At 38.3% G+C, this 12500-nt stretch overlaps 2 protein-coding genes across 2 annotated transcripts in view; one reads left to right on the top strand and one right to left on the bottom strand.

The window, feature by feature from the left end:
• The window catches only part of LOC141438632 (uncharacterized), a 28127-nt gene extending 16065 nt beyond the window's left edge, over positions 1–12062 (top strand). Inside the window, exons 20-31 of the mRNA XM_074102496.1 lie at positions 305–376; positions 923–1044; positions 1199–1291; positions 1959–2117; positions 3037–3238; positions 4032–4156; positions 4828–4939; positions 8753–8871; positions 9299–9541; positions 10638–10857; positions 11113–11232; positions 11857–12062. Coding sequence (XP_073958597.1) covers positions 305–376; positions 923–1044; positions 1199–1291; positions 1959–2117; positions 3037–3238; positions 4032–4156; positions 4828–4939; positions 8753–8871; positions 9299–9541; positions 10638–10857; positions 11113–11232; positions 11857–12062 — 1793 coding nt within the window. The remainder of the gene's footprint in view (positions 1–304; positions 377–922; positions 1045–1198; positions 1292–1958; positions 2118–3036; positions 3239–4031; positions 4157–4827; positions 4940–8752; positions 8872–9298; positions 9542–10637; positions 10858–11112; positions 11233–11856) is intronic.
• A 2-nt stretch (positions 12063–12064) lies between these two features.
• LOC141438631 (uncharacterized) overlaps positions 12065–12500 on the bottom strand; it is a 41221-nt gene continuing 40785 nt past the window's right edge. Inside the window, exon 50 of the mRNA XM_074102495.1 lies at positions 12065–12088. Coding sequence (XP_073958596.1) covers positions 12065–12088 — 24 coding nt within the window. The remainder of the gene's footprint in view (positions 12089–12500) is intronic.

Below are 12500 nucleotides of genomic sequence, written 5' to 3'. Positions count from 1 at the left end.
TTTTGTAAATCTCTTAGCAATTGAATAATGAAGGAATTTTGAAGCATAAAGCGGTTACTTTTAATTGTATAAACACATTTAAAAATATTTTTTGACATTTTGTATGACTTTGAGTCAACAAGATGCTAATGCTAGGAAAATTTGAAGACTGTAGCTCCAACATGGATGTAAGACCGATGTGACTGACGAGAGACGGACACACGGGTACCAGAGTTAGGTAAAATAATAGGGCTCCATTTGGAACCTTCAGGAACAGAACCCTACTACTTAAATGTATGAAGCATACATGAGTATTGTTTTTCAGATGAGAAAAAACCTGACTACGCTGCTGCGGTCACTGCTACAATAAAGGAGTTAATCCCCGATTTGGTTCAGGGTGAGTATACATATATTTGCCCTCTCAATCTGCAGTGGGAAGTATGTAAGTTGAGGTGAATTATGTATTTAAAAACACACAGAAAGCAACAGAGAAGTAAATTATACCTACGGGGTTAGGCGAATTCAACTTTAAATACTGTTTTATGTTAATTTTCAAATTCACTAATTAGTATTATTCTAGTGGTGGTGTTTTGGTTACAGGTTTAAGTGTGTTTGCGTTATAGGTTTATTAATTAACTAATGTACAGGTAATTTTCTTAGGGGGACTATTTTTCATAATGCAATTATGCTAAAGAAAGGAGAACCACGTTAAGATTGGTTTTTTGGAATCTTTTTGTATTTTTTATTTCAATTCTAAATTTTTACTTTTATGGTCATCCCGTAAAACCTAAATTGAAAATACAAACTGAAATATAGATGCACCAACCATGAACCATGAACCATCATCATGTTAACCTAAACATGGTTCTCATTTCATAAGCATAATTACTAATAAAACTATTATTGTCATAAGGTTATCATAATAATAATGTATGTTGTTCAGATGCGAGAATATTGGCTGGAGGGATGGATAAGGCTGGTCAAGATGATCTCTTGAAAAACTTGCGAGCATTGTTGGATGCCACGAAGATGCTTAGTAGTGGCGAGCATGAAGGAAAAGAGCAGGTTAGTGAAGATATTCTTAAAAGAAGCTGCTTAAAAGATGATTAAAGTACCTAAAGATTCAATCTGAGAAAAGGTCGGTGTTCAAGAGAGGGCCTAACGGCTGCTGATGGTGATGATGATGATAATGACACTAAAATAAAATTTATTGTCGCAGGAAGTAAATGACGCTGTGGAGCGGTTCACCAAGGCATCAGAAAAACTGGCGTACACCATCAATCCTAGCGCAAACTATGCTTTGCAAGACCAGGTAAGTAAAGGGGGGAAATCAAAGAAGCTTTTGTGTAACCTCAAATTTGTAATTCATTTGCTGTGCCCGGCGTGTATTAATGCCAAGTAAAGATCTACTGAAATTAATTAAGCTGAAGCCCAAGTCAAATTTTAGTTTTATGAACATGAAATTTTATGTCACTTGTGAGAGAGTTCAATGTCAAATTACCGATAAGTCCTTGATAAAGGACTTTGGGTGTTAGGAGGTTATATATAACATTTAAAAACTAAAATCAAGTTAATAAAAGCAAGGACCTAGTATCCTTAAGGTGACTCAATACAACTTTAATTCATAAATAACTTTTTAGTAAAAATTTCATTTTTAATACAAGCTATTTTGCTGGCTGTACTCTTTGTTGACTGTACTTGCATTGTTTGCCAAAATATTTTTGCATACCAAATTTCAAGTCGATGCCATTAACCGTTGAAGAGTTCCGTCCTGCGGAGACAATCCTGGCTAGACTACCATATGTCACTATCAGATTATTGTACTGTCACGCGATTTACACATGTAAGTATGCATAATTTTAGCTCAATCGGTAACCGGGAAGAGGATCAAATTTAATTCGCAAGCTTTGATGACAAACATTGGGACAGGTGAAACTAAATAAAAGCTTGTAAAACTGTGTTTGTTTGGTTTCATTTAGATAATAGACCTGACAAAATCGACCTGCTTGAAGACTTCGGAACTGCTCGCCAACGTTTATGACCTAGCTGACCAGACGCAAGGATCGAAGGGTGAAGAGCTAGACGCCAAGGGAACTAAAGTCGCTGATGCTGCACAGGATCTACTGACTACTGCTGAGGTGAGCCTGCAAAATATACAGCACACACGCTTCGCCTTTTTAGGTTCCGTACCACAAAAGGAAAAAAACGGAACCCTTCTAAGATCTTTTTGCTGTCTATCTGTTCGTCCTATCCATAAATAACACTCATGACAGAAGGATTGCATTGTCTTATTGCTTAAATAAAACGCTTTGATGACCTGCGGTGTGAGGAGCGAATCCTCCTTTCATTGCTCGTTCGTCATGCTCACAGCCCAGCAGTTGATTGACAACACACGCAATGTATCACAAAACAATAGCCAGGCTGTAGAAGACTTGGCTCTAAGTGAGCGTTGTTGAATCAAATTGCTGTACTGAACTTAAATTATGAGTATTCTTGTGAACCCACAATGTGTATTTAGAAAAAATAAAAAGTAAAGAAAATAATAAATTTATTGGCCAAATTTCGGCACAGCAAAAAGAAAAAAAAAATACAATTTCAAATAAGACAACCTTATTACATACTCTTACATACTAAAAAAGAAAGAAAAAGAAAAAAGACGTTGTGCCGGAAGAAGCAAAAAAGAGCCATACTCAGCGTGTTGGCACGGCAAGCCGCAGCGCTGGTTTTCAGGAGTTTCATAAATTACAGGAGGTTGAAAATAGCCTGAATGGCTTCGAGAAATGTATGGTACCATCAGCCAAATAAGTGGTCTATCAATTTTTAAACAAGTTCCTATCAAATGAATATGTCGCTAAACTTTGTCGAACTTTCAAGTTGACAGACACGTCCATTGACATTATTGTTTTATGAAATGCAAACGATTATCAACTTTAGGGTGGTAGACCACATATTTGGCTGATGGTACGGCCGTACCTTTGTTTTGCTCGACTTGGCGGGGACACTACCTAGGTTTTCTTTAGTTTCTCCTCGATATTACCAAAATTCAAATATTTTCAGATAACAGTGCACACAGTAACCTCCCCGCTCTGCCGGTCGTCATGCATCGCCGCCGTGGACGCCCTGGACTCTTCGACTAAGGCACTAGCCCTGGCGTGGCAGGGAGCAGCAACACAACCGAAAATTAAAGAGTTGGAGACGGCGAAGGCAAAGGTTGATGAGGAAGTGGCTAAGCTGAGAAAAGCCTTGGAGCTGATTAGAGGTAAGTTAGAAATTATAATACAGCTGTCCTGGTGTACAGTCAAACCATTTGCGTATTTTGGTCGTCAGAGCCTTCGTCATCGCAGAAGAGTGGCTTCCCTGTCGGTATGCTACAGGCTACATTTCGGAGAATGTGCTTCGGAATTGTACGACCTCATTCCACCTGCTCCTTTCTTCCACAGGTCGACCAGAAGTAGGCGGGGTCTCCACCCTTACTTTGTCAGTATTCCAAAAATCCGCACAAAGCGTTTTCGCTCTTCCTTCATCAACCGCACAGCAAGAGTGGAATTCCCTGCCTGCGACTGTGTTTCCTGAACACTACAATTTGGTCGCTTTCAAGTCTAGGGTGAATGAGCATTTACTAGGCTAGCGTGCTCCATCGTAGGCCTCATCCTCGCTGTGGCCAAACATGCCTATACTGTATAAAAAAAGTGTCATAATGAATTCCCTTGTCAAGCAATGCGATGTAACTATGACTTTTTGTATGAAAGGGTTCCACGGTGGGTCATGTCATGATTCAGTTGGTTCGATAGGTTGGTTGGTTGGTTGGTTTGTTTTTCTAGATAGGTAGAGATAGAATGCCAACTTTACCTATTCACTCATGTTGCTTATTTTTCAACAGATTTTTACATAATTTGTTTTATTTTCCAGTTTTCTACCACTTTAAATTTTTTAAGAGAAAATTTATGTTAATCTTTTTTTAAATTAAGATTCTATGGTACAAAAGCCCATTGATTGACCCACATCTCATTACTACTGTTGATGGAAAAATTTGACAAATCCTTTTGCTAAAGACTCTTCAGGTGGAAATATTGGAGAGGATGACGAAGTCGAATCGAAGGCAGCCAGGATGCGATTCATTACTTCATGCGCCTTAACCGAAGCAGCCGTGGAAGCTGCCAAGAAAGAATTGGACAAGGTATTTTCAAATATTTTTTCATATTGACAACAACAGAAAAATTTAATAAAAAGTCTTTGTTAAGCAGTGGGGGAAACTTCGTGATGTCTTCTCGTCCAATATTCCGCAGTGCCTGAAGACTAGAGTCTTCGACCAGTGTGTGTTGCCAGTGATGACTTATGGCGCTGAGACGTGGTCCTTAACTGTTGGCCTCTTAGAGAGGCTCAAAGTCACGCAACGAGCTATGGAGAGAGCTATGCTTGGAGTTTCTTTGCGCGATAGAATCCGGAATACGGAAATTCGTCGAAGAACTAAAGTCACTGACATAGCTGGAAAATATGCAAATTGAAGTGGCAATGGGCAGGCCACATCGCTCGAAGAACAGATAACCGTTGGGGAGAAAAGTCCTCGAGTGGCGACCACGAACCGGAAGACGAAGCGTTGGCAGGCCTCCCACCAGGTGGACTGACGACATCGTGAGAGTAGCGGGAAACCGGTGGATGCAAGTGGCAAATTGTCGTTCATTGTGGCGTTCTAAGGGGGAGGTCTTTGTCCAGCAGTGGACGTCTTCGGGCTGATGATGATGATGATGATGATGTTAAGCAGTGGGATAGAATAGGCGAATAAATAATTATAATACTTGTGTCAAATATTTAACACCTGTTGAACAACTTATTGCTTATGATTTTCAGCCATCAGGTGCTCCGCTGCCGATAGCAGAGGCCGGGCGGATACAGGACTCTCTGGCACGAAGACTGGGAGAACTCAACGCTGTTGTGGGCTCTATTGTAGCCACTCCACGAGGTAAAACTACATTGCTAAGGAAGAATATTGCTCTCCAGTTGATTTTCAATCCCGGCGCAAAAAAGGTGTTATATGATGCCAATATTCTGTCTGTCTGTCTGTATGTTTGTGGCATCGTAGCTCGCAAATTTAGAACCCGATTTTGATGCTAGGCTTTTTACGTGAAAGCGTGTTTTCTTGTGCTGGTTCTTAGCTATGTTTGAAAGAAATCGGTTTAGCCGATTTTGAGATATAGGACTTTGAAATTACAATGTTGGAGATTTTTCAATATAATTTGATTTCTAAGTTGGTAAAGTTATATTTTTGTAGTAGAAAGAGGCTGTTTGCGAGAGCATAACAAGATCTTTTACATGGCCATAATATCGTCGTATCCTACGATAAGAGCCACTATCACCATAGGGGCTTTTAGTTTTTATTGTAAATTGAATTCTACACGTCAAGATACATGTTTATAACTTAAAATTATAATTTTAATATTTTTTTTATTATAGTAAAAAAATAATTTTAAAAAGCCACAATTACGTATGTCTCACTTCTAACGCGGAGTAAAGCCAGAAATACGCTGCTGTCCTTATTCGCCGTGCAAAAAGGAGATACGCGGGCGCGACGAGGGGGCGCAAGCGCCGTTTCTGCGGTACTCGGCGGACAGCGCCGGGAGAGTGGCGTGCATTCGTAATGGTTATTTCATTTGTAAGATCATCTATTTTTTCGTTAATTGACAATGAAAACCATAAAACGAATCGTCGAGGACTTACACTAGTGAAAATAGTTACAAAGGATGGCGCTGAACAAAAAAAGTAAACACCAAGTAATTTAGCGAAATTGATTTATAAAGTTTTTTCATTATTCAGATTCTATTTATTACTTATTTTAGGTTTACTTTTGTATTATTTATTTTTTTAGGTTACTTATTTATATATTTACATAGTTTAATGAAGAAATTCACACAATTTAATGAAGTGGTTACTATTACCTAGAATAAAGCCCGAACGGCTACTGCGGTCTTCTATCGCGTAATAGCTCAATTTTATTTGTATAGCAAATGTGTGGCCACAATTTCGGTAGTGTCCTTTTTCTATGTACGAATTATGTTTTGTTGAATTATTGCTTAAATATTCGCTTTTTAAAGATATATTTGGGTAGTTTACTAACATTGCGGCTTCATAGAATGAACATAATTGCTTTTTGATAACAATAATTTTTTGAAGGTGTGATTTTGCATGTCTGATTTTTGGGTTCTTATGGCACTTGAGGCCTTTTTCGCTGTATATTTTGGCATTCTTATATCTATTTACCTTCTAATTTCTTGTCAGTCGGCCAATAGGCTAGAATATTATTCTCTTATGGTTTCTTATAAAATTCGGTATGGTTTCTGTGACTGTTTTATTATTAATAATGTTTTGCCTGTGCTTTTTAATTTCTAACTATTTACAAAAAAATAAAACGAGAAGTCTCACGTAGAACCTGAAAAGAACAAGATCGAGATTATTTGTTTAACAATCGGACCATATTTTAGACAGTGTACCTAAGTTAAGAAAAAAAGATTACCTAAGCATATTTTTTAAAGACATCGTTTCAGTATTTCTTATTATTTACAGACTGTCACCGACAACAACAGCGGGTTTGATGTTGAAACAAACCAAATTAATCGCAGATTTTTTCAGAGCTACAACACATAAATAGAAGACAAATTGATGAAGACCGAATTTTAAAAAAAACGAAAAAAAATATTGTGATATAATTTTGAAAATTTTCCAGGAGCAACACCGAAGTTTTTTCAACTTGAAAACGTTTAACTTCCTGCTACTGCTGAATTGTTTTCGCCTGATGACATCACCGAAGAAAAAACTGGCGAAAATGTAGAATGTGCAATGATTAAAAGACAATTTTAAAGTTTAGCTCAATTCCGTGTCAGATTGAAAATTTTATCCTTGTAGAAAAAAAAAAAGAAACCGATGAAGTTCTAGATGATATAGTTATGCAGAGAGAAGAAATTATTCGTAATTTTTTCTTCGACGATGACATTATGCAAAAATAATTCAGTAGGTATAGGTAGTAGCGAGAAGTTGAAGGTTTTCAAGTTGACAAAAACTTCGGTGTGACTCCGGGAAAGTTTCCAAAATTATATCACACCAACATTTATTTTTTTCGTTTAATTTGTACAATGACGGCTACTGCTTTTTAATGCATCTGAGTTTTATTTAAAATTCAGTCTTCATCAATTTGTCTTCTATTTATGTGTTGTAGCTCTGACAAAAATCTGCGCTGCGATTAACTTGGTTTGCTTAAACATCAAGCCCGCTATTGTTGTCGGTAACAGTCTGTAAATATTCAAAGTCAAAGTCAAAATATCTTTATTCAATTTAGGCTATAACAAGCACTTATGAATGTCAAAAAAAATCTTCCACCACATTAAGAAATAATGAAACGTTGTCTTTAAAGAAATGTAGTTAATCTTTATTTTCTTAACTTACACTGTCCAATATTTGGTCCTTATTACCAATTAATATACTTAGTTACGATTTTCGCGAAGACTAGAAAACAATAACGACATAATAAAAGGTGAATAGAGGGACAAGGAGTGTAGTTACAAATATTGCAAGAGTAAGCACGGACCCTATAAAAGTGAATAAAGACAAGTATCTTTGTATCAATCAAAAAATAAAATAAAAAAAACCCTGAAGAATTTCATGACTTTTTTATAACGTTACCTCATGAGAAAGGAGGTGTTGCTACTGCGGGTGATACAGACGATGAGAAAGAATAAGGAAAGATCCCAATGAGTACTGAAGACTGAGTAAATAATAATGTGCAATTTTATTTTTATATTAAGAGCGTAGAGAATATTTTGAGTTTCAGAAGTTAAATATTTATTTTAAGTATGTTTTTTTTTTAGTTTCACTTGCTTCCTTAAATGGGACTTGTTTTATTTTAGAGAATTACTGTGGCTACGTACCTACGCTTTATGATTTAAAAAATCTTAAAAAATAAAAATAAAATATTTTTCTTATTTGCCACTTCTTTCTGTATTACAAGAAAAATACTAAAATTAAAAAAATGTTGAAACGCAAATATTTTAACAACTACAATTTGGTCCTAATGGTAGTTGTGGCCTCGAATTTTTCGACGATAAAAGGCACAATGTAGCTTATGGCCCTTTAAAACTCATTTAGTCCGACGAAAAAGGATTTAAAGGACAAAATCTATCTATAATGTATCATTAAGAACATAAATTTTGTTTTAACAGAACCCTAGAACCCTAATACACATTATTTAATTGCAAAATTATCAATTCGCTACTTATATTTTGAAAGAAACACAAAAATGCTTCTCCTGAAAAGTGAGCATTTTGTAATTGTGGCTCTTTATCGTAATCGGTAAGGATACGACGAATGTGAACCTAAGACTAACTAACAACTTGGTTCCTTTAATTAAAATAAATCTTTTTTATTTCAGATCAGAAACAATAGAACTATGCAAACACAGGCCGATGCAGCTGCATCCGTGAACTTGTGCCGAATATGTTAAAGGTAAAATAAAATGAGTGGTTTGTGAATTAAATGAATGTCACGAATTTTTAAAAATGAATGAAGCTAACAACCCCATCGGTCTGCCATTTCGAAATTTTCCTAAACTAAACCGACAAAAAGTCCGTCTAGAAACTTGAAAGTTAACTGTTATATCACAAGGAATCACCACCAAGGAAGAAAGTCTGAATATCATATTTATTGTATGTCTATCTTTACCTAACCAATTTAAAGGAGTTTTACTGACATTACCGGTTTTTTCGATGTGTTGTAGTTGTAATTTCAGATACAAAGAGCTTAAGCAGTAGCAAGGACCCAGCGGCCAGAGACGAGATGCTGGCTCAGACGCGAGCTCTGTGCGACGCTACACTAAGAATAGGCGCGAGCGCCGCCCACTCGCCTGAAGTAAGTTGCCTTGTTGAGTTAGGTACATCAATCAAATAAAAAAAAACAACGTTTATTTTGTAAAGGTGCGGACACATGATGCTAGTCGCTGGAAGCTCGTTTCCAGCTATACATTTGGCCACGTGACCCTGTTTTGAATTTCCCGCGACTCAAAAAAGCAGCGTCATGTCGCCGCGTCGAACAGCAGCGTCAAGATGGCTGCTTGCAGGAACGATCTTGGAAGCTAATTTCTTAACCTCCTTTAGTGGCAGTCGTGGCAGTGGTACGAATAAAAGAACTTGGAGTGAATAGTTGTTCTTAGTGTAGGTAGTACATAGGTTCATTACATGTCTAATGTTTTTGATGGGATTATTTTTACTTCCCGTCGGTTCATAAAATTTACAGCTTTTACCTCAACAGAAATAATAGTTCAGAGTTTCTTTTACAGGAGATAAACAAAGCTGTACCGCAGTACCTCCAAGCTTCCAGCAAGCTTCACTTCGTGTTCAATCCAAAACCTGACCCGAGAGCTGATCAGATAATGGACGCGTGTGAATCAACGTGCATAAAAACGTCTGAGCTAATGGGACATGTACGCGCGCTCGCTGCTGGGGTGCAGTCGGGGAAGGACCTTGAAGAGACCGGGCATGCAGTCGGTGATGCTGCCAGGAAGCTGTTCACTGCTGCACAGGTTAGTAACGGGACTGACGCCAATACTACTGGAAATAGAGGTATACAGGTTGGCCAATTTCAAAGTAGGTACATGAATTTCAAAAAATCTATTACCGCTTTGGAGCCGACATGTTTTCAATTCAAAATCAACAGTATGCAAAAAAAAATCGGTTATTGATGATTCTGTCAAAGTTTGTTATTCGGAACGAAAATAGTGACATTCGATTTACGCAACGTAGGTAGAGTAGTGAATCGGAAATAGTCTTCGATGTTTAAAGCTATTATTGAATCTAAGTCGTAAAGGAATTTCGTGGTCTATTATACAAGTACAAGTTGTTGCCTGTGTTAGTTTTAACTGTTTTGAGTATGATTCGCCAACTGTATTTCTGTGGACATCTGTCATTGGCTTTCTGTTTAGTACCTAAGTCCTATTATAATGTACTGTATTGCTGTTGATGCCCCCAAATAATAAAAATAAATAAATAATAAATAAAAAAGTACGTGTGGTTTGCGTCACAGCTAAGTACCTAAATAGTTTTTCTCAAAAATGGTATGAGATGTTCCCATTACGTCATCAAAAATGTCCTAGAAAGTAACGCATCCTGGAGACTAGCTGCTAGTGTCCAGGAAGTAAGTATGAAATTTACTTTCTGGACGGCAACGGGTTCCATTAAAAATTTGGAACCCGTCACAAACAGCGCACGGGCAGCGCTTAACTAGTATTTTGAAATGGGTCCATGTCATTAACATCATCACCATCATCATCGTCATCATCGTTACCGTCGCTACCAACGATTATGATCATCATCACCATCAACGACCATCGTCATCATCACTAACAATCATCATCATCTCCATCAACCATCATCAATCATCATCACCGTCACCTTCATCATCATCACATCACAATCACCGACATTTTATTATCACCATCATTATCATTTTTGAGAAAAGCACTATACAAGCTTCGACCAGTAATCGCCATCCTGGCCTCGTATCATTGATGGCCTCACCTGGTGGTTCGGCCATGAAACTTCTACTCGTCCAGGATGGCTTACTTACTGGCCTCTGCAGTAATGTACTATTAGTACCTAGTGTTGTCTTATTCCTTGCAGCTGACCGCCAACTCTGCCAGCTCGCCCCAATGCCAGGCGGTTATCTTCGACGCCTCCCACCAGGTGTCGTCGTCCCTGCAGCAGTTGGAGTCAGCCATCAAGTCCTCGTGCCCACCGTCCTCTAAGCAGCTCAGAGCTGGCGTGGAGCAAGCCAAGAACAGCCAGGAAGCTGTTGAATCTGAGCTCGAGAGGCTGAGGGCATTATTGCCAGCTGTCAAAGGTTTGCAGTGCTGTTCTATCATCATTATCATCATCTCGGCCTATATACGTCCCACTGCTGGGCACAGGCCTCGTCTCAGAATGAGAGGGCTTTTATAGATATTTATGTTCGCATTTATCTTCCTATCTCAATCAGCTTCAGTAAAGTTCAGTAAGCTAGTTGAGAAAGCACACTTTTCCGATAAAATACAATGGAAAAACGTTAATCTACTTTCTTCATCTCTTAAACACTTGCATTTTTTACTACTTAAAATAGATGGGGCGAGCAGAAGACCGGCGGTTCCTGTGCGTTCTGCATCGCTAAAACGTCGTGGTGCGACGGCCAGCGATGCGACCATCGACTTCATGGATGAAATGCGTTCCGCGCTTAAAAATGGTATGATCCTGTATGACGTGATGCACTCTGTGTGGGTAATACACTCGCATTTTTAACCCTCGACGCAAAAAGAGGGGTATTATAAGTTTGACCGCTACGTGTGTCTGTCTGTGACACCGTAGCTCTTAGCCGGGTGGACTGAGTGGGCCCCAATTTATACTATTCGATATTTTTTTTTAAATTATTATTTCTTCCTAACGTGTTTATTTGTGTATCGAATATGTGTAAATCTCTCTCTCTTTCTCTCTCTCTCTCTCTCTCTCTCTCTCTCTCGCTCTCTCTCTCTCTCGCTCTCTCTCTCTCTCTCTCTCTCTCTCTCTCTCTCTCTCTCAAGGTCTCTGTATATACCTATGTGTTTTCTGTATTGCTTGCTGTGTGTTGGTGTGCAATAAAAAATGCTGAGTGGGGTCCACTTTATACTATTCGATGTTATTTTTATTTTTTCCATCTAATGTATTTTTATGCGTATCGAATATGTGTAAATAAATGTTTCTCTCTCTCTCTCTTTCAATAAAGAGTTATTGTATTGTATTGTAGATCCTAACGGTCCAATGACCATTTTTAGTACACCAGCCTATTCGAGACTCTTAGGTTCTATCAAGGCCATGTGATTCTTTATTGCAGAGAATGCAGGCAGCCCCGTGCGCAGGCAGTCTTCGACATCGGCTCGCTCCGAAGCGGACAGAGAACGCAGGACGCACTTCGGCAAGTGCGTGGAGCAAGCGGTACAAAGCATCTGCGCCGCCGAGGATGACTTGAAGAAGGTCAGGATACGAAATTATAGGGTCGTCATCATTATCAGCCGTAGAACTGCCACTGTTGGAACGTAGACCTAGTTGCGTCGGTTGGGAGTGGCCTGCACCCACCGTGAACTCGCAGCTTTAGAGCGTTTTGAAATTATCCGATCCGATATCGGTATCGGACGCGGATACCGATATCGGGGCAAGTAAAATGTATGAAATATGTACTTGTCTTTCAGATTATATATATGGTTTAAGATATTTATTTTCTCAAAAGATTTACAATAAATCACTTATAGAGAAAAACGATATTAATTTAACTTAAATCTAGGTAAGAGAGGGTAACCACACAAACATGGTGGAGAAAATCTATGAACTAAAGCGGGTAGGTGGTAATGACGAGAGCAACCACAAGTTTTAACTAAATAACTTGCTAACTGGAGGCCAGTTAAATCTTTATATCGTTAGTTAATTATCGGTTACTTGTGAGTAGTTTAAACTATTTATTTACATATTGTTAATTTATTT

The sequence above is a fragment of the Choristoneura fumiferana genome, chromosome 19 (assembly GCF_025370935.1).
Source record: "Choristoneura fumiferana chromosome 19, NRCan_CFum_1, whole genome shotgun sequence".
In the NCBI taxonomy this organism is placed as follows: Eukaryota; Metazoa; Arthropoda; class Insecta; order Lepidoptera; family Tortricidae; genus Choristoneura; species Choristoneura fumiferana.
Note: the sequence above shows the minus strand (reverse complement) of the source record. Positions and strands in the feature narration are given on the sequence as shown.